We start from the raw sequence: 17,785 nt of genomic DNA on the forward strand, positions 1-17,785 counted from the left end.
ATGTTTTGAGTTACAGAGGAGGTCTAGGGCTAGAATTATTGCTCATGCTCTAACAATCGCAGTAATACCTCACATGGTTTGAACACCGTTTTCATATGCGGGAGCTACTCACATATGTGTTTGCTTCTGTACGCAAGCTCGGCAGGACGGGGAGCGTTAACATGCTCCTCCGATGGTATCAGCATCCACGCTCCATCACTCCAGTAATGATAATAGATGGCATGGCTCCACATGGTTTAAATCCAATGAGTATCTTTATTAAAAAAACGGTTAAAAACACTTACATAAATATGGCTTGTAAAATGGCCTCCAAACTACAATACCCATCAAGGCTTCTGGCTCTGCTGGAAGTCATGACATCACTGAAGGCATTCTTTGCATCTACTGTTCAAATATGAGTGTGTGACTGTAATAGACATTTTTTAATGATTATAAGAGGCAGGTTACAGAAGTAATACGCATACCTCTTTACTTTCTGAAATGATAAAGAGGAACACCTTTTATCACACATTATGTACAAGAAGGACAAGACCCTGCCATGGCCCTGGTTACAGAGACCACAAAAATCTAATATGCAGTAAATGATTGGTTAAACCACACAAGTTCTTTTTTTTTTTTTACCTCTATTTTTCCTTTATATTGGCTCTTTAAATTAACAAATGCAGTAATATAGAGGCTGAATAAAAAGTTTAGTGTGGCACAACACTTTTGGAAATAAAATAGTACATTTTGTATAGAGCTTTGCACATCAGAACAAAATGAGGGACAACTTCGCTGCGCAAGGGAATGTGTGTATCAGGTAATACGTGTGGGTGTATTGATATTTTATATACAGTGTGTAATGAAGGTTATAGGCTTTTTTTTTTACACATTAGTAAATGTTCTGCGTTATTCTCAACAAATCTGCCTATTTACCTATCATGCACATAATCTGGTGTACATATACCTTGGACTTTCTGAAAGCACAGGTGAAGTATGGTTTTATTGGTATAGTGTCTCATACTTTAGTGATTTTCCCTGATTTTACATTGAAACCTTTTCATAAGAAGAAATTGTAGATACCAACAGAGATATGTTATTGAATTCCTTGGTATATGCCTCTTAGACACCTAGAACTGTGGCGGATGTCCTTTCTATGGTGAACCGATCAGAACAGAATGAAGTCAGAGCTCCAGTTGACATGGGCAGAAGAGATTTACAAAGGACGACATCGAATGGTGAGCAGAAACTCTGCCAAACTTTAACTTTACTGTGAAAGCACATTATACAGTTTGTTTAGGTTAGAGATATATTTTATATATGTATATATACACACACACAGTGTATATGTATGTATATATATATATATATATATATATATATTGTGAAATCGGGGATGTCTAGCTCAGTGATAGATGCGTTTTTAGTGAGTTCACAGCCAACAAGAACTTCAGTTTAAGGGCGTGGTAGCCAACTTTTATTGAAGGTAACAAAGATGAAAGTTCATCAAGAAATACAATAAATGAAAAATGCCAAGCCACCTGGCTCTCAAGGCTCACTCAGCCTTGGGTGCAGTACCTTGCTGCACAGGCCCACTCCTGGCCTCTAGGAAGGGGCTCTCATGACACGCTAGGCTTCCACACTCCTCCAAGACTTACAGTCCCCTCTGGTCCCCAGGACTCTCTCTTCCAGTTGTCTCAGCTATGGTCTCCCAACTCTCTCAGCTGGCCCAACTCTCTCATTCCACTGACCTGGAACCTCTCCCACATGGAGCGTCGTCTTAAGGATATTGCCTGGGTTCTTACAAAGTAGCACACCTCCCTCCAGCAACCGCTCCGACACCAACTCCTTTGCCACCTTCTCTGAGCTATGCTCAGCTCTGCCTTATAATGGGTGTGTGCACCTGGACACACACACAACCTGCAGAATTTTTGGAAAGCCTGGACACAAGACTGAAGACTCCATCCCTCCCATTGCTTTTTGAATTCTTCAAGTTTCCAGCCCCAATCCAGACTTACAAAATTCAAAGAAAACTTGAAGCATAGCTTTCTCTGCTCAAACCTTCTGCTGGAAATTCTCAAACTGCCTCTTTGAGAGTCCTGTGTCCATTTTACCCTCATTTTCACAGAGACAGGGATTCTCACTCTCACAATATATATATATATATATATATATATATATATATATAGGGCCAGATATTCACGTAGAGCGGCGCATATTTAGATTGGCGTAACGCATGTCTGTTACGTTACGGCGGCTCAATTTTGTGACGTAAGTCCCGTATCCACAGAGTATTTGCGCCCAAATTTGTGCCAGCGTAACGTAAATTCCGAGGCGTAAGGTGGGGTAATTGAAAGTGGGAAGGAAGTGGGCGTGCTCCATTGAAATGAGCCGTGACCCCATGAAAATGAAGGGCCGGCCGTACTGCGCATGCGCGCATGATGATGCACCTCACTGGGCATGCTCAGAACTCGGCCCGGCGCAATCAATGAGATAGGAACTAGGCCCGGCGTACTTAGTGAGATACGCCCTGTGTATAAATAGGCCCAGACAAACGCCCTTCCATTGCAAAAGTACATCCATGTGTTTCCCTTCCTGAAGCAAGGTGCTTTTGTTCTGTTGTTTGTGGCTGTTTGTTGGTTAGTGTAGTAGTGTTATAGTAAAGATTTATTGGAGTAGGAGATTGTATTAGCTGTTTGTTGTTTCTGAGTGTTTTTTGTGTCTGTTTTTTCTGTGTGTTTTTTGGAGTCTGTATTAGCTGTTTCTTTGTGTTGTTTGATTTTGGTGTCTTGTTTGTGCTGTTAGATTTTGGTGTCTGGTTTTTGCTGTGTGATTTTTGTGTCTGTTTGTTCTGTGTCTTTTTGTGTCCGTTTGTTTTGTCTGATTTTTGTGTCTGTTTGGTGCTGAGTGTTGTTTGGAGATACGGCACCAAAGAGGAGAAAGCTCAACTTCTCGGTTCGGGAGAAGCAAATACTTGCTAGGGCAATCACCCGACATGGGCGATTTTTGCATGGCCCTGACAGCCGGGACATCACCCCGGCCAGGAAGAAGGCGATCCTCCAGCAGATTACTGATGAGATCAATGCGGGGGGGGGGGGGACGAGGACCGCCAATGGGATCGCAAAGAAGATCAATGATCTGAGGAGCCTGGTCCGTGATAAGCTGGCCAAGATTACTGCACATGCCAGGGGCACTGGCGGGGGACCACCTTGCACCATCAGGTGGACTGATGAGGAGCGTGCAGTGGCCCAGTGCTTCCACAGCCAGCAAGTGGTGGGCCTGCCTGGCTTTGACTCCGATGAGGCCGTGAGAACAGGTAAGTTATTTTTTTTTTCTATCTGGCGAGTAGCATGTGTGGGGGTGGAAGGGAAGTGTGTGGATCCTCCAACCTGTGTATGTTTTGTGTCTTGCACAGATGGCCAGGAGAGTGCTGGGCCATCTGGCCAGTCTGCTCCATCCCCCAGACATCAGGCTGCTGAAGAGCCCCAAGAAAGGCAGGAGTCCTCAGGGCAGGGGAGTGGCCACAACTCGCCTCATGAGGAGGTTGAGGGGGAGGAGGATGAGGGGGGAGGTTGAGGAGGATGAGATGGACATTGCCAGTGAGATACTTCGGCTTTTGGATGATGCTCCCACTGTGGCTGGCAGCAGTCAGGCCTCCATCAGAGGTAGCCCCTCCCACTCCTCCCCCAACAGGGCTCCCCCCAAGGGTCTCTCTCTCCCCTCCTCCCAGGCCACAAGCCTCATCTGCAGGCAGGAAGGCCACCCAGAAGACCAGGGGGGTGGCCGAGTTTCTGCCTGCAAATCTTAGGAGGGACCAGGCCCGTCAGACCCACCATCTGGGTCAGGTCACCCGGATTTTGGCCCAGATGGAGGACAGCCTGGTCTCCAAAAAAAGACTCCGTCAATGATGTGGGCACCAACTCATTGGTGTACATAACTTGCCTTTGCGACCTGCAGACCGCCACAGCAGGCGTGGCCCTGGAGGTGAATGCCCTGACCCAGGCTGTCCAGGCAAATACCCAGGCTGTCCAGGCCAATACGGCAGCCCTCACTGTGGGCCTGAACAGAATAGCCGTGGCCTTGGAGGGCAGGCCAGCAGGTGGACAGACACCAGGGGAGGCTCCTCCTTCCCCTGCTTCCCCCCCCATGAGTCTCCCCTGAGGGACCATGGCAGTGGCCGGCCCAGGCGTAGCTCACGCCGTCGGTAAATTTGGATGTTCTTTTTATTTTATTTTTTTATTATTTTTTTGGGATTTGTACTGTGATTATGATTTGTTTTATGTGTGTGAATGATGTATGAATGTGGGGGTGACATTCCTGCCAGAAAAGGGGTGTCACCCTCATTTTTGGTGGAGTAGGGATCCCCAGGACCAGGGAGAAGTGATCCCAGGTCCATGTGAATGGTGTATGAATGTACAGTGACATAACTGGAGCCTTGGCGGGGCGTTGCTGCTCCCTAGTACCGTGCGGTGAACTTCGGTCTAATCCAATTCGATGAGGATGTGGGGTGTGTGTGCTAGGGACCACAGTGGGTGTGCATGCATGCATTCTCATTGTGCCATGATTAATGTGTGTGTTTACTGTGCAAAGATGCCTTCTGCGAGGCATCTCCTGGCTGCTCTTCCCTCAGTAGACCGGGTAGAGTTGGTCAGGGGGGGAATGTCTGGTTCGGGGGTCAGGTCCTCACGTATGTCAATCTCCAGGCCCCTTCTCACGGCGAAGTTGTGCAGCATGCAACATGCACCGATGATCTGGCACACAACGTTTGGGGAATACAACAAGGTACCCCCAGACTTATCCAGGCATCGGAAACGGGACTTCAGGAGGCCAAAGGTGCGCTCCACCACTGCACGGGTACGTGTGTGTGCAGCATTGTAGTTTTCCTCTCCTGGGGTTTGGGGGTTCCGGAATGGAGTCATGAGATGGGGTCCAAGTGCATATGCAGAGTCACCTGGAAGGGAAAAGACAGGAGGATGTTAGTCGTGCATGTGCCCCTCATGATGTCATACAGTCATGCCTGACACCCATGTCACTCACCAACCAGCCAGCTGTCCCCATACACATTCTGTTCAAATTCTCTTGGGATGTTGCTTTGACGGAATATGTAGCTGTCATGGCTGTATCCTGGGTGTTTGGCACGGACATGCCATATGAGGTATTGGGCATCGGCTATCACCTGTACATTGATTGAATGCCAATGCTTCCGATTGCGGTACATGTGCTCTGTCTCATGGGGGGGCTGTAGTGCCACATGTGTGCAATCAATGGCCCACACGGTGCATGGGAATCTGGCAATTCTATAGAAATCTGTCATTGCCTTCATCCGCAGGTCCTCCTGGGTGGGTTTGATGATTTGGTTGGTCATGCGTCTCAGGATTGCAGGAACAACCTGGTGCACACATCTGCTAATGGAGGATTGTGCCATCCCAGCCCCACCACTCCACTTGTGCGCTGAAAAGAGCCAGTGGCAAGGAAATGGAGTGTTGCTATCACCTTGACCAGTGGCTCCAGTGCATGTGAGCGGTGTGTTGGGCTGGTGATGTCATCTTTCAGGGTTGTGGTTAATTCCATGATGGCTTCAGGGCTGAATCTGAAGTTGCGATACACCTCAGAAGCAGGCATGCCAAAGACATCTAGGCGTGTGCGGTATATCCTCTCCTGTGCCCTCCTCCTCCTCCTCCTCCTCCGTTCTCTCCTCCTCCTCCTCCGTTCTCTCCTCCTTCTGCGTGCCTCTAAAGTCACTAGTATAGCTATGAGCATGGATGCCCCAGGCATGTTGGCATACAGATTGTTGTCCTGCAAGTTTGTGTGCTCTGCTCGTCCCTAACGGTGTTGCTTTAGCTGACCTGCACACGTCTGGTGTAAAGTTAAGGCAGCTTTTATAAGGTGTAACTTTCCGCCGGGAAAACAGCAGATGCGCACGCGGCGTAGCCTGCGCTGCACAAGCGTACTTTTGTGGATCGCCGTATCTCCCTCATTTGCATCTTTGCCTAGCAAAACAATGGTGCGTCTAGCGTATTTTGCGCTCCAAGATGCGCCGGTGTAATCGTTTTACGTCGGACGGAAAAAACTGTTTTTCAGGCGTATCTCGTTTTGAGGATACGGCGCATAGATACGCACGGCGCATTTTTCAATTACGCCACGCATCTCCAGATACGCCGGCGTAAGTGCTTTGTGAATCTGGCCCATAGTGTATATATTGTGTGTGTATAATCTTCCCTGTTTTCAAAAGTCAACCTCCCTCTTTCATGTGCCCCCTGGAATGCCGTCTTCAACAAAAAAGCTTCTGTCATTACCTTTTCCTCTCCAAATCCCTTAATCCATTTGCCATTACCAAAACCTGGCTCCAGGAATTCAACACTACCTCTCCAGCTGCCCTGTCCCACAGCGGCCTTCTATGTACTCACTCCATCAGACCCAGTGGACGAAAAGGAGGTGGCGTCGGACTTCCCTTCTCCCCACAATGCACCTTCCAGGTTCTTCCCACAACTCCTTCTCTTTTCCCCTGCTCTTTTGAAGTGCACTGCATTTGTCTTTTCTCTCCAGCTTGTCTGAGGGTCGCAATTATTTATCGTCCTCCTGGACTAGTGTAGCACTTTTTGGATGACTTCTCTGCATGGCTACCCTACTTTCTCTCCTCTGAAATACCTGCCATCATCCTAGGTGACTTAAACATTCAAATCAATGTTAAAACTGCAATCACTTCTCAACTACTCAACCTAACCTTTTCTTTTAACTTAACACAATGGACACAAACCACCACTCACTCCAACAGCAATACACTCGACCTCGTATTCTCACATTGCTACACTCCCTGCAACCTCTTTAACAACCCCTTTCCTCTCTCTGATCGCAACCTTATGCGTTTCACACTCTCCTTGTCTCCTAACTCCAATGCCACGAACCACTACCCGCAGAAACCTTTGCAACCTCAACTATTCTCTTCTTCATTCTGCTACTGATGGCCTTTATCACAAAATCGCACCTCTATCCTGCTCAGACCTAACAACTTCCATCTACAACAACACACTGTCCTCCTCCCTAGATGTACTTGCTCCTCTTTCTACACACAGAACCAGGCCCCATCTGCTACAACACTGGCAAACAGACGACATCAGAAGTCTCAAGAGACGCAGCCACGCTCTTGAGCGAGCATGGCATAAAACTTTCATCAAAACCCTCTTATCCAAACCTTGTCAACTCTTTTCTACCCTTAACTCCTTACTTCACCCCCCACTGCCCCCACCCACCATCTTGCTTACCGCTCAACAGATTGCCAACCATTTCAAAAGCAAAATCGACAAAATTTGCGAGGAGATATCCAGCATTCAACTTCCTCCCCTACCCAACACATCGGGTCCAACACTCAATACTCTCCTCCTTCTGCCCAGTTACCGCCAATGAAGTTGATAAACTCCTCTCCATGGCCCACCTCACCACCTGTCTTCTCACAATTACTGCGATTAACCTTCCCGCTCTATCCTAAAATCCCTAAACAACCTCACCCTCTCCTCCGGCACCTTTCATTCCCTGTTCAAACATGCACTGGTTACCCCCATATATAAAAAACCCTCACTAGACCCCACATGTTTGAATAACTTAAGACCCATCTACCTGCTCCCGTTTTCCTCCAAGCTCATCGAACGCCTTGTCCATGACCAAATGAGTTGTCCATGACCTTCTCGACCACCTACAGTCCCGCTTCCGTCCACAACTTTCCACTGTAACTGCCCTACTAAAACTCACCAATGACCTACTAACTGCTAAAACCAATGGCCATTACTCCATACTCATATTCTTAGACCTCTCTGCTGCCTTTAAAAAAAGTTGACCACCTGCTCCTCCTCGGCAAACTACACTCCCTTGTCCTCTGTGATTCTGCTTTATCCTGGTTCTTCTCCTACCTATCTCGGCACACTTTCAGTGTCACTTACAACTCCATCTCCTCTTCCTCTTTCTGTTGGGGCTCTGTCCTTGGGCCCCTTCTATTCTCGCTCTATACCTCTTCCCTGGGCCAGTAGATAACCTCCCATGGCTTCTAATACCACCTATATGCCGACAACACCCAGATCTTTCTCTCCACTCCTCACCTCACCCCCTCGATCTCCTTGCGGATCTCAAACTTACTGAATGACATATCGTTATGGATGTCGCACCACTTTCTAAAACTCAATCTTTCTAAAACTGAGCTTATTATATTTCCTCCTTCCCGGTCCCCCCACCCATGACTCAACAGCATGACCATTGGTCCCTCCACTCATGCCAGGGAGCTGGGTGTAATCCTTGACTCTAACCTCTCCTTCAGCCCCCACATTCAATCACTGGCTAAATCATCCCCTCTGCTCCTCCTAGGACCTCCAGCTCTCTAGCTCCCATGCTCGCCTTCAGGACTTCTCCAGAGCCTCTCCCATCCTCTGGAACTCCCTGCCCTGGTATGTCCACCGTTGGGAGATCCCTGAAAGCTCACATATTCAGGGAAGCCTATCCCACACCCACCTAACAACTGTTATCAAACCCTTATCAAATCATTCCCTGCATCTATTACCTTTTGTACCACCACCCCCCTCCCTTTAGAATGTAGGCTCTAAAAGCAGGGCCATCCTGTCCCTACTGTATCAAACTGTACTATAATTGTGCTGTCCCCCTCTACATTGTAAAGTGCTGTGTAAACTGTTGGCGCTATATAAATCGCATATAATAATATATATACACACACACACACACACACACACATTCACACACACACACAGCGCTTCACTTTTTCCAGAATTTGTTGTGTTACAGCCTTATTCCAAAATGTATTAAATTACACTACCTATGTACATGTACTTTTTTAATAATTCTGCAAAGATTTCAAACAAACTTTTTTTATGTTGTCATTATGGGGTATTGTTTGTAGAATTTTGAGGAAAATAATGAATTTAATCCATTTTGGAATAAGGCTGTAGCATAAAATGTGAAAAAAGTGAAGCGCTGTAAATACTTTCCGGATGCTATATATATATATATATATATATATATATATATATATATATTATATTTATATTTATACATTTATATTCAATGGCAGAAAGATTGTATGTAATGATGAATTGTCTTTAGGGATGGTCTTTCATTTTATAATTTGATTTAGAATGATGATGGCTTCAATCTAGTTGTTCTGGACAACAAATGTGTCTCTTCAAATAAAGGTGATTGACACCTGGATCATTCTTGTTTTGAATAAGATCCTCATGTTTTTCGCATGACTATAATAAAACTCTGGTCTATAAAATGCTAGTTTACATAGGGCCAGATTCTTAAAAGGCTTACGACGGCGCAACGCCATTTGCGCCGTCGTAAGTCCTAATCTGGCCCGGCCTATCTATGCGACTGATTCTTAGAATCAGTTACGCATAGATATCCCTTAGATCTGACAGGCGCAAGGCTCTTACGCTGTCGGATCTTAAATTAAAGGCTAATTTTTTCCGCCGCTAGGTGTCGCCTCGTCGTTTTCCCCGTCGTCTATGCAAATTAGCTTTTTACGACGATTCCCGAACGTACGAGCGGACGACGCAGTGAATTTACGACGTTTCCGTAAGCGTAAACTTGCCCCTGCTATATGAGGGGCAAGTTTACGTAGGTCCGTCGTATGCCATGTTAAGTATGGCGTCGGGTCAGCGTCGTCTTTTTCCGTCATTTCCGTAAGTCATTCGCGAATACGACTTTACGTCAATGATGCTCACGTCGGCGTCATTGCCGTTTTCCGTCGTGAGCTGGAGCATGCGCACTGGGCTATTTTTATGCCCGGCGCATGCGCAGTTCGATCGTCGCGGGGGCGCGCTTAATTTAAATACAAGCCGTCCCCTTTGAATTACGCGGCCCTACGCAGGGCCATTTACACAACGCCGCCGCAAGTTAAGGAGCAAGTGCTTGGAGAATACGGTACTTGCTCCAGTAATTTGCGGCGGCGTAGTGTAAATGCCTTGCGCTACGCCGCCGCGGATTCTACCAGAATCTGGCCCATAGTTTCTAATTAGAGAACTGTGTAACTCTCCAGATATAGCCTGTTAAAAGCTGTGGGCCAGATCCAGAGAGAGAGTACGCCGGCGTATCTACTGATACGCCGGCGTACTTTCAAATTTCCCGCGTCGTATCTTTAGTTTGAATCCTCAAACCAAGATACGACGGCATCTGGGTTCGATCCGACAGGCGTACGGCTTCGTACGCCTTCGGATCGCAGATGCAATACTTTGGCGTCCGCTGGGTGGAGTTCGCAGAGTTTTCTGCGTCGGGTATGCAAATTAGCTTTTTCCGACGATCCACGAACGTACGCGCGGCCGTCGCATTATCTTATGTCGTCTTTAGTCGGCTTTTTGCGGCGTATAGTTAAAGCTGCTATTTTGCGGCGTATAGATAGACTTGCCGTGTTAAAGTATGGCCGTCGTTCCCGCTCCAAAATTTAGAATTTTTTTTTTTTGCGTAAGTCGTCCGTGAATAGGTATGGACGTACTGTAAGTCACGTCTAAGTTAAAAAAATTATGTTGTTGCAACGTCATTTCGCGCAAACCACAGCGGGAAATTTCGAAACGGAGCATGCGCAGTTCAATCGGCGCGGGGACGCGCTTTATTTAAATGAATCACGCCCCCTACCCGCCGATTTGAATTCCGCCGCCAGAAATACACTACGCCGTGAATTCTTCCTGGATTCGACTTTAAGCCAGGTAAGATACGGCGACGTAGCGTATCTCTGATACGCTGCGCCTGTCCATTTGTATGTGGATCTGGCCCTGTGTCTTTAGCCTAGTATACACGGGCCAAATGCTGGATGACATCGGCCTGTTCAATAAAAACAGGCCGACATACGGCCTGTGTGTATGGCAGCCGGCCCAACAGAAGCCGAACTCTGACAGACGAGCATGCTGAAAAAGCAGCAGCCCACCGACTCCTGATTGGCACTCTTAGCTAATAGCTGAGAGCGCTGACTGGAGTGTTCTAGCGGTAGGGTGTCCCCCTGTCAGCACACAATAGCTCAGTGGGGTAGATTTCTGAACTAACATCAGATTGTTAGTATAGCGGTTTGGACTAAAAAAAAGTGTATACTAGGCTTTTGTTTTAAAAGGTGGTAGGGCTTCAAATTGTCCAATTTTCCAAAAACGATAACCAGAATAATTAGTTAATTGTGCTTTTCCTGCCTTTGCGCCTTTAGTGAAAACACACAGATACCCCCCTGCCCCTTCTGAATCCCCCCTCCTAGTTTTTGGTGGCTATAAACACACTGGTCCGGATTCAGAAAGATCAGCGGATCTTTCTGTTGGCGTAATGTATGTAATTTACGTTACGCCGCCGCAAGTTTTTCAGGCAAGTGCTTTATTCACAAAGCACTTGCCTGTAAAGTTGAGGCGGCGTAGCGTAAATCACCCAGCGGAATTCAAATTCGGCGGGTAGGGGGCGTGTATCATTTAAATCAAGCGCGTCCCCGCGCCGAACGAACTGTGCATGCGCCGGCCACCACTGAGCAAATCGTCATGCTTTCGACGTGAACGTAAATTACGTCCAGCCGTATTCGCGAACGACTTACGCAAACGACGTAAAAAATTCAAATTTAGTCGCGGGAACGACGGCCATACTTAACATTAGCTACGCCTCATATAGTAGGGGTAACTATACGCCGGAAAAAGCTGAACGCAAACGACGTAAAAAAAAAGCGCCAGGCGGTCGTTCATTTCTGAATCGACGTAAATAGTAGTTTGCATATTCCTCGCAGAAAACAAACGGAAGCGCCACCTAACGGCCAGCGTGAAATTGCAGCCTAAGATACGACGGTGTAAGACACTTACACCTGTCGGATCTTAGGGATATCTATGCGTAACTGATTCTATGAATTAGGCGCATAGATACGACGGCCGGACTCAGAGATACGACGGCGTATCAGGAGATACGCCGTCGTATCTCCTAGCTGAATCCAGGCCACTGAGATTAATGATAGCCAAGCCAGCGCCAGAAACAGCAAAGCAACAAACATTTTCAGAAGGAAGTCAGCAATGACAGATTACATGTTTATGTTTATGTTCATAGCTGTACTGTAATGACAAGCATTTTGCTACCAAGGTTAGGATGAAGGAAAAAAGCTGGGACAGCCGCACTCCAAAAAAACTCCTCCTTTAATTAAAAATCACAAAATACATGCCACAGCAAAAAACAGCACAACAAAAGAAAAGCTGACGTTTCGCACTATGCCTTAGTGCTTCTTCATAGATAGTGTGTAAACAGTAAAATGAGTGAATATATACCTTACAACCCAATGAGTGGGAGGGGGCTCTGGAAACAATTAAGTTAAACAGGGTCCCCTGTGAAGTTTGGGTGTGTCTCGACAATCAGAGAGTGTCTCATGTGGACTATGTCTCATGCAAATTCATAGTGAATAGTGAACATTGGATAAAATGATGTGTTGACCCAATAGAGAAGTGGGGTGCAGAAAAATGTGAGAGAGTGTAGGAGTATGTGTAAGTGTGAAGAAATATATTTGAGTGTAAGGCCCCGTACACACGACCAGTTTCCTCGGCAGAATTCAGCTTCCGACCGAGTTTCTGGCTGAATTCTGCCGAGGAAACTGGTCGTGTGTACACTTTCGGCCGAGGAAGCCGACGAGGAGCTCGGCGAGGAAATAGAGAACATGTTCTCTATTTCCTCGTTGTTCTATGGGAGCTCTCGTCCCGCCGAGCTCCTCGGCGGCTTCAGGGCTGAACTGGCCGAGGAACTCGATGTGTTTGGCACGTCGAGTTCCTCGGCCGTGTGTACGAGGCCTAAGAGAAGTGAATTAAGGTGGACAGGAAATGGAATGATATGTGTAAAACATGTATAACTTGTATAAGTAACAAATAAAATAAAATTAAGAAAACAAAAAATGTGATATAAATTGAAGTGCGATAAAGTAAAGTGAAATTAATTAAAAAAGAAGAAAGAAAAAGAAAGAAAAAGTGAAATGGGGATAAAAGGGAAAAAAAAAAAAAAAAAAAGGGGAAAAAATAGGGGTGAATATGACGGCGAACCATATAAAGGACGATGCATAAGCCATCCCAGCCATTCATACGATATTGCTTGTTATCTTAATATGTTTATCGGGACATTTCATATGCATATTGTGTGTTTTTTGTTCTTATTACTGTATTAACTGTTTTTTGTATATACAGCTGTCAACAGCCATGTTCGGCTTCTCCGTTTTATCAAATTTTATTTGTTCCTTGTAAATACACATTTAAGTATTTAATTCATGTAGATCGCACAGTCATCGCGACATGTATGGCGATGTCTTTGTTGTCGGCGAGATGTGGTGGCCTCAAATGTGGCTTTTTCTGTAATTGGATGTGTCAAGACAGAGAATCAGATAGCGTATTTTCGATTTCAACACATGTTTATCTACTGCCTAGGGAGTTTTTCATTAACCCTTCACTAACCTTTTGGTTTCCTTTTGGTTTTACTTTTCCCTTTCCAGTCTAAAATTAAAGTATTAAAATATTGTAATACCAATATATCGATTCCGCTATGCAACCTGACACACACTCCATGCCCATACCCTGATCGCTATCATTCTCTAGAGAGTTTCTCTATTTAGATTGAGGTTCACATGTTGGCAATTGTCCGCTAATAGCGGTTATTTTTCATTAGCCTCATATAGCCACATTGACACTTCCCGACATTTCAAGTGCCTCTTTTTTACTATCATTCCATACTACTCTGCATGTTTACTCATTTACTGATTTTTAGGATATTTTAGAACTCTTCTATAAACGGCCACACATGTTCACATCTTTTTGCTTTTGTTTTTGTCTTTGTATTAATGGTTCAGCTCACAATGAATGTTTAACCAGTCCAGATAGATGCCCCGGTGTCTCAGTTATTATTTCAATAATGAGTAAGTACACAAACACATACAGGCAACAAAAATACAAAAAACAAAAATAATATAATAATAATCATAAAAATAATAAAAAACACAAGTTAATATACTATAAAACAAATAAGACCATTAGAATTAAGGTGCACCTTTACACTATGCTCAATCTTTAGGCATTTTTTGTTCACTACATTACACCATATTATTTTATGGCTTATGCATCGTCCTTTATATGGTTCACCGTCATATTCACCCCTATTTTTTCCCCTTTTTTTTTTTTCCCTTTTTTTGCCATTTCACTTTTTATTTCTTTTTCTTTCTTCTTTTTTAATTAATTTCACTTTACTTTATCGCACTTCAATTTATATCACATTTTTTGTTTTCTTAATTTTATTTTATTTGTTACTTATACAAGTTATACATGTTTTACACATATCATTCCATTTCCTGTCCACCTTAATTCACTTCTCTTACACTCAAATATATTTCTTCACACTTACACATACTCCTACACTCTCTTTCACATTTTTCTGCACCCCACTTCTCTATTGGGTCAACACATCATTTTATCCAATGTTCACTATTCACTATGAATTTGCATGAGACATAGTCCACATGAGACACTCTCTGATTGTCTGTCGAGACACACCCAAACTTCACAGGGGACCCTGTTTAACTTAATTGTTTCCAGAGCCCCCTCCCACTCATTGGGTTGTAAGGTATATATTCACTCATTTTACTGTTTACACACTAGCTATGAAGAAGCACTAAGGCATAGTGCGAAACGTCAGCTTTTCTTTTGTTGTGCTGTTTTTTGCTGTGGCATGTATTTTGTGATTTTTAATTAAAGGAGGAGTTTTTTTGGAGTGCGGCTGTCCCAGCTTTTTTCCTTCATCCTAACCTGCATTTTGATTGCACTGCCTGCACCCTTGGCTCGGACCATAGGAATCGGATTACCTGGTTCTCTTTGAGCGGTTACCCACTCTCTCATTTCATTTTGCTACCAACATTACATCATGAATATAATCTTGATATTCTCTGTGTTTATCTGTCATTGTATTTTTCTTATCTCTCAGGATCCTCTGGCAATTTTCGTAGTCGTTCTAACTCCTTTGGTGAGGTGGCAGTAGCAGCTGTGGCAGCAGCTGCTTCCAGTACAGGGAATATAAAGGTTCAAGCTATTGTCGATCACAACACAAAAGGAAACCGCACCTTGTTACAGTTTTCTAAAGGAGATATGATCACCGTCATGGTACCAGAAGCCCGAAATGGTTGGCTATATGGAAGACTGGACTCTCTATCCATGTGAGTTTTTATTTAGGAAATCCTTTGTAATTGGTTCCAAACGGATTAAAGTGTATGTCAAGCTAAACTTTTTGTTCTAGTTTTCTAAAGAGTAAGAATAAATTAGAACCTGTGTCAAGTTTTTACTGCTTTCTGGGGCTCGGTTAGAGAGTTTTCACCTCACCTTGTATCATGCTTTCAACAGTTTTGCCAAAAGATTAAGTGAAGGAAAATCTGCAACAGAGACACAGACAGAACTACAAATCGGAGGATTTAACCCTCCACAGTCTACTAAAGAAAGCCATATTTACTTTTGCCTTTGTTTCTGTTAAAGTGGTTCTTTCACTTCCTGTCTGGTCCAAAATTGTCATCGAGGCAGGAATTAAGGTTAAATCTCTCTAAAAAAAAAGCCCTGAATAGCAGTAACTTCCTTACAAAGGTTCTAATCCTCCCTCACTCTATCCAAAACGAAGAAAAAATATTTTGGCTGGACATACATTTTAAGTAAAATCAACGATTTTGCTATAATTACATTGTCATAGTGTCATTCATAATTTGAACCCTTTTTTCTAGTTATATATTGATAAGAATTATCACTATCTCATTAAAACTGCTAGTTTATGTACCTAAAATCTGCCTGGATAGTGGCTCTCCATACTCCTCTACATGCTAGAAACGTAGTGTGAGTTAAAGCAGAAGTAAACCCATCCATAAAACAGTTACCTTTCCGGCACGTGCCGGAAATGTAACACTTCCATTGGTTGTGCTCTCAACCAAACTATCAAACCATCCAATGTCTGGTGTCAACAGTGGCAGTTGTAGATTAAACAGGGGCAAAGATGGCAGCTTCCTTGGCTGAAAATGATAGGGGCATTTACTACCTCTTCAATCGGTCTACAGTGAGAGTTGCTTTCAGAAGGTGTCCTTTTTTGTTCAGACATCAGACATCAGGTTAGGGCGAGCAAGCAGTGTTGCCCAACATGATGGGAAAAAAACATGGTTATCAACCTGGCATGGATATTAGACTTGCTGCATTGATTTGCATATATTTTAGTATGTACAACGTAAAACACCCTATATATATATATATATATATATATATATATATATATATATATATATAATATATATATATATATATATATATATTTGGCCAAAATTACTTTTTGATTCTTCCCAACAAACTCGAACATGCTCATAGTGCGAGTTCCCTGATAAATTTATGAACAATTTTAAGCTCCTTTTTTAAAACACTTACTATAAATTGGAAATTAATGACTATAACTGCCATATTATTATAGAAATAAGTCCAGTGTTCCTGTGTGTGAAGCTGCTCCTGCTCCTCGGCATATGTTTGCTAAGGATAGGACTCTGCTCTGATGATTCCAGCAGAAACAAAAGATCATATCATCTAATCATCTGCTACATACTAAAAGACTTTAGAGGGCTGTGCATGACTAAATAACTGTTTTAAAGGAAGGAATGCTTACAATGAGACAGCCCACACCCCTTTGTTTGCATATATTTCAATGTGAGCGAAGGAGTCAGTGTAAATGTACAGTTATGTGAAAAAGTAAGTACGCTCCATGGAAATTGATGCATTTTTTACAAATTTGAAGAAGTAAACATTAAATTGGAATTAAACTCTCTCAATCAATATTAACTATATATTTAATTCTAATGTTGCTAACATTAGTAAATAGATTGGAAGATGTATAATATTTTCTTGTTTTAACCTTTCTTTTTACATTTCTGGTTCCTGGCCTAGGCCAGTCATACACCCCAGGAGTCTCCGTGGGCAATTTGTTTTCCTTCCCATTTGGGGGAGGGAAGGAGGGTCTTTCTCAGCTAAGCACAGGCTCCTGCCTATCTGAGCTAAGGGCAGATGGATTTCAGGAAGTAAATGCTCTTCCTTTGACCATACTTGAACAAATGAAACATAAAGGTGTATTCATTTTCATAATCTGAATAATGAAAATTCAGATTTGTTACATTTACAAACATAGATTACCAAAAATTTAAAACCTGTCCTATTTAAACCTCAAATATAGAAGTGATTATTGGGTCTGGTGTTCTCTTTCCTATTGATGTGTATGGTCTCATTATGGCATGAGCAAAAGAGCTCTCCAAGGCTTCAGAAAGATTATGGATGGTTATGGGCCAGACGAGGGGTTTGTTTTTGTTTAATACAGATGTTTTGTAATCAATAATTCCACTGTAACAAAATGATGCCAAAAGAACTCACCAAGAACATTCAATTCCCACTGTGCGATCTGTAGGTAACAATTGCAATAGTTGGTGTCCAAGTGCAAAATTTAAGTTTGCAATTTATCATACAGACAAAGACCAGGCCCTTTGATTCATTAGTGCACAACATATTGATCTGAAGTTAGAGTTGTTTGGTCTCAGTATACAAGTTTAATACAAGCCAAAGACAGCATTTCAGAACCTCATACCGTCTGTGATGCTGCTTCAGGGCCAGGACAGCTTGAAGTTTTAGAGTAAACTATGAACTCTGCATTATATCAAAGTTCACTTTGAATGTAAGGCCATATGTCCAAAAAAAATTATGAAAATGGATATCTCAACACAATAATGAGCTGAAGCACACCATTGAAATGTTGTGGGGGATTTGAAACTGGCAAT

At 43.7% G+C, this 17,785-nt stretch overlaps 1 protein-coding gene across 1 annotated transcript in view; it reads left to right on the top strand.

Annotated features, from left to right (window-relative positions):
- Nucleotides 1-17,785, top strand: part of BAIAP2L2 (BAR/IMD domain containing adaptor protein 2 like 2) — a 124,806-nt gene that overhangs the window by 96,058 nt on the left and 10,963 nt on the right. The window contains exons 9-10 of the mRNA XM_040359541.1: nt 1,106-1,217; nt 14,932-15,160. Of these exons, the coding sequence (XP_040215475.1) occupies nt 1,106-1,217; nt 14,932-15,160 (341 nt within the window). The remainder of the gene's footprint in view (nt 1-1,105; nt 1,218-14,931; nt 15,161-17,785) is intronic.

The sequence above is a fragment of the Rana temporaria genome, chromosome 7, assembly GCF_905171775.1.
Source record: "Rana temporaria chromosome 7, aRanTem1.1, whole genome shotgun sequence".
Classification (NCBI taxonomy): Eukaryota; Metazoa; Chordata; class Amphibia; order Anura; family Ranidae; genus Rana; species Rana temporaria.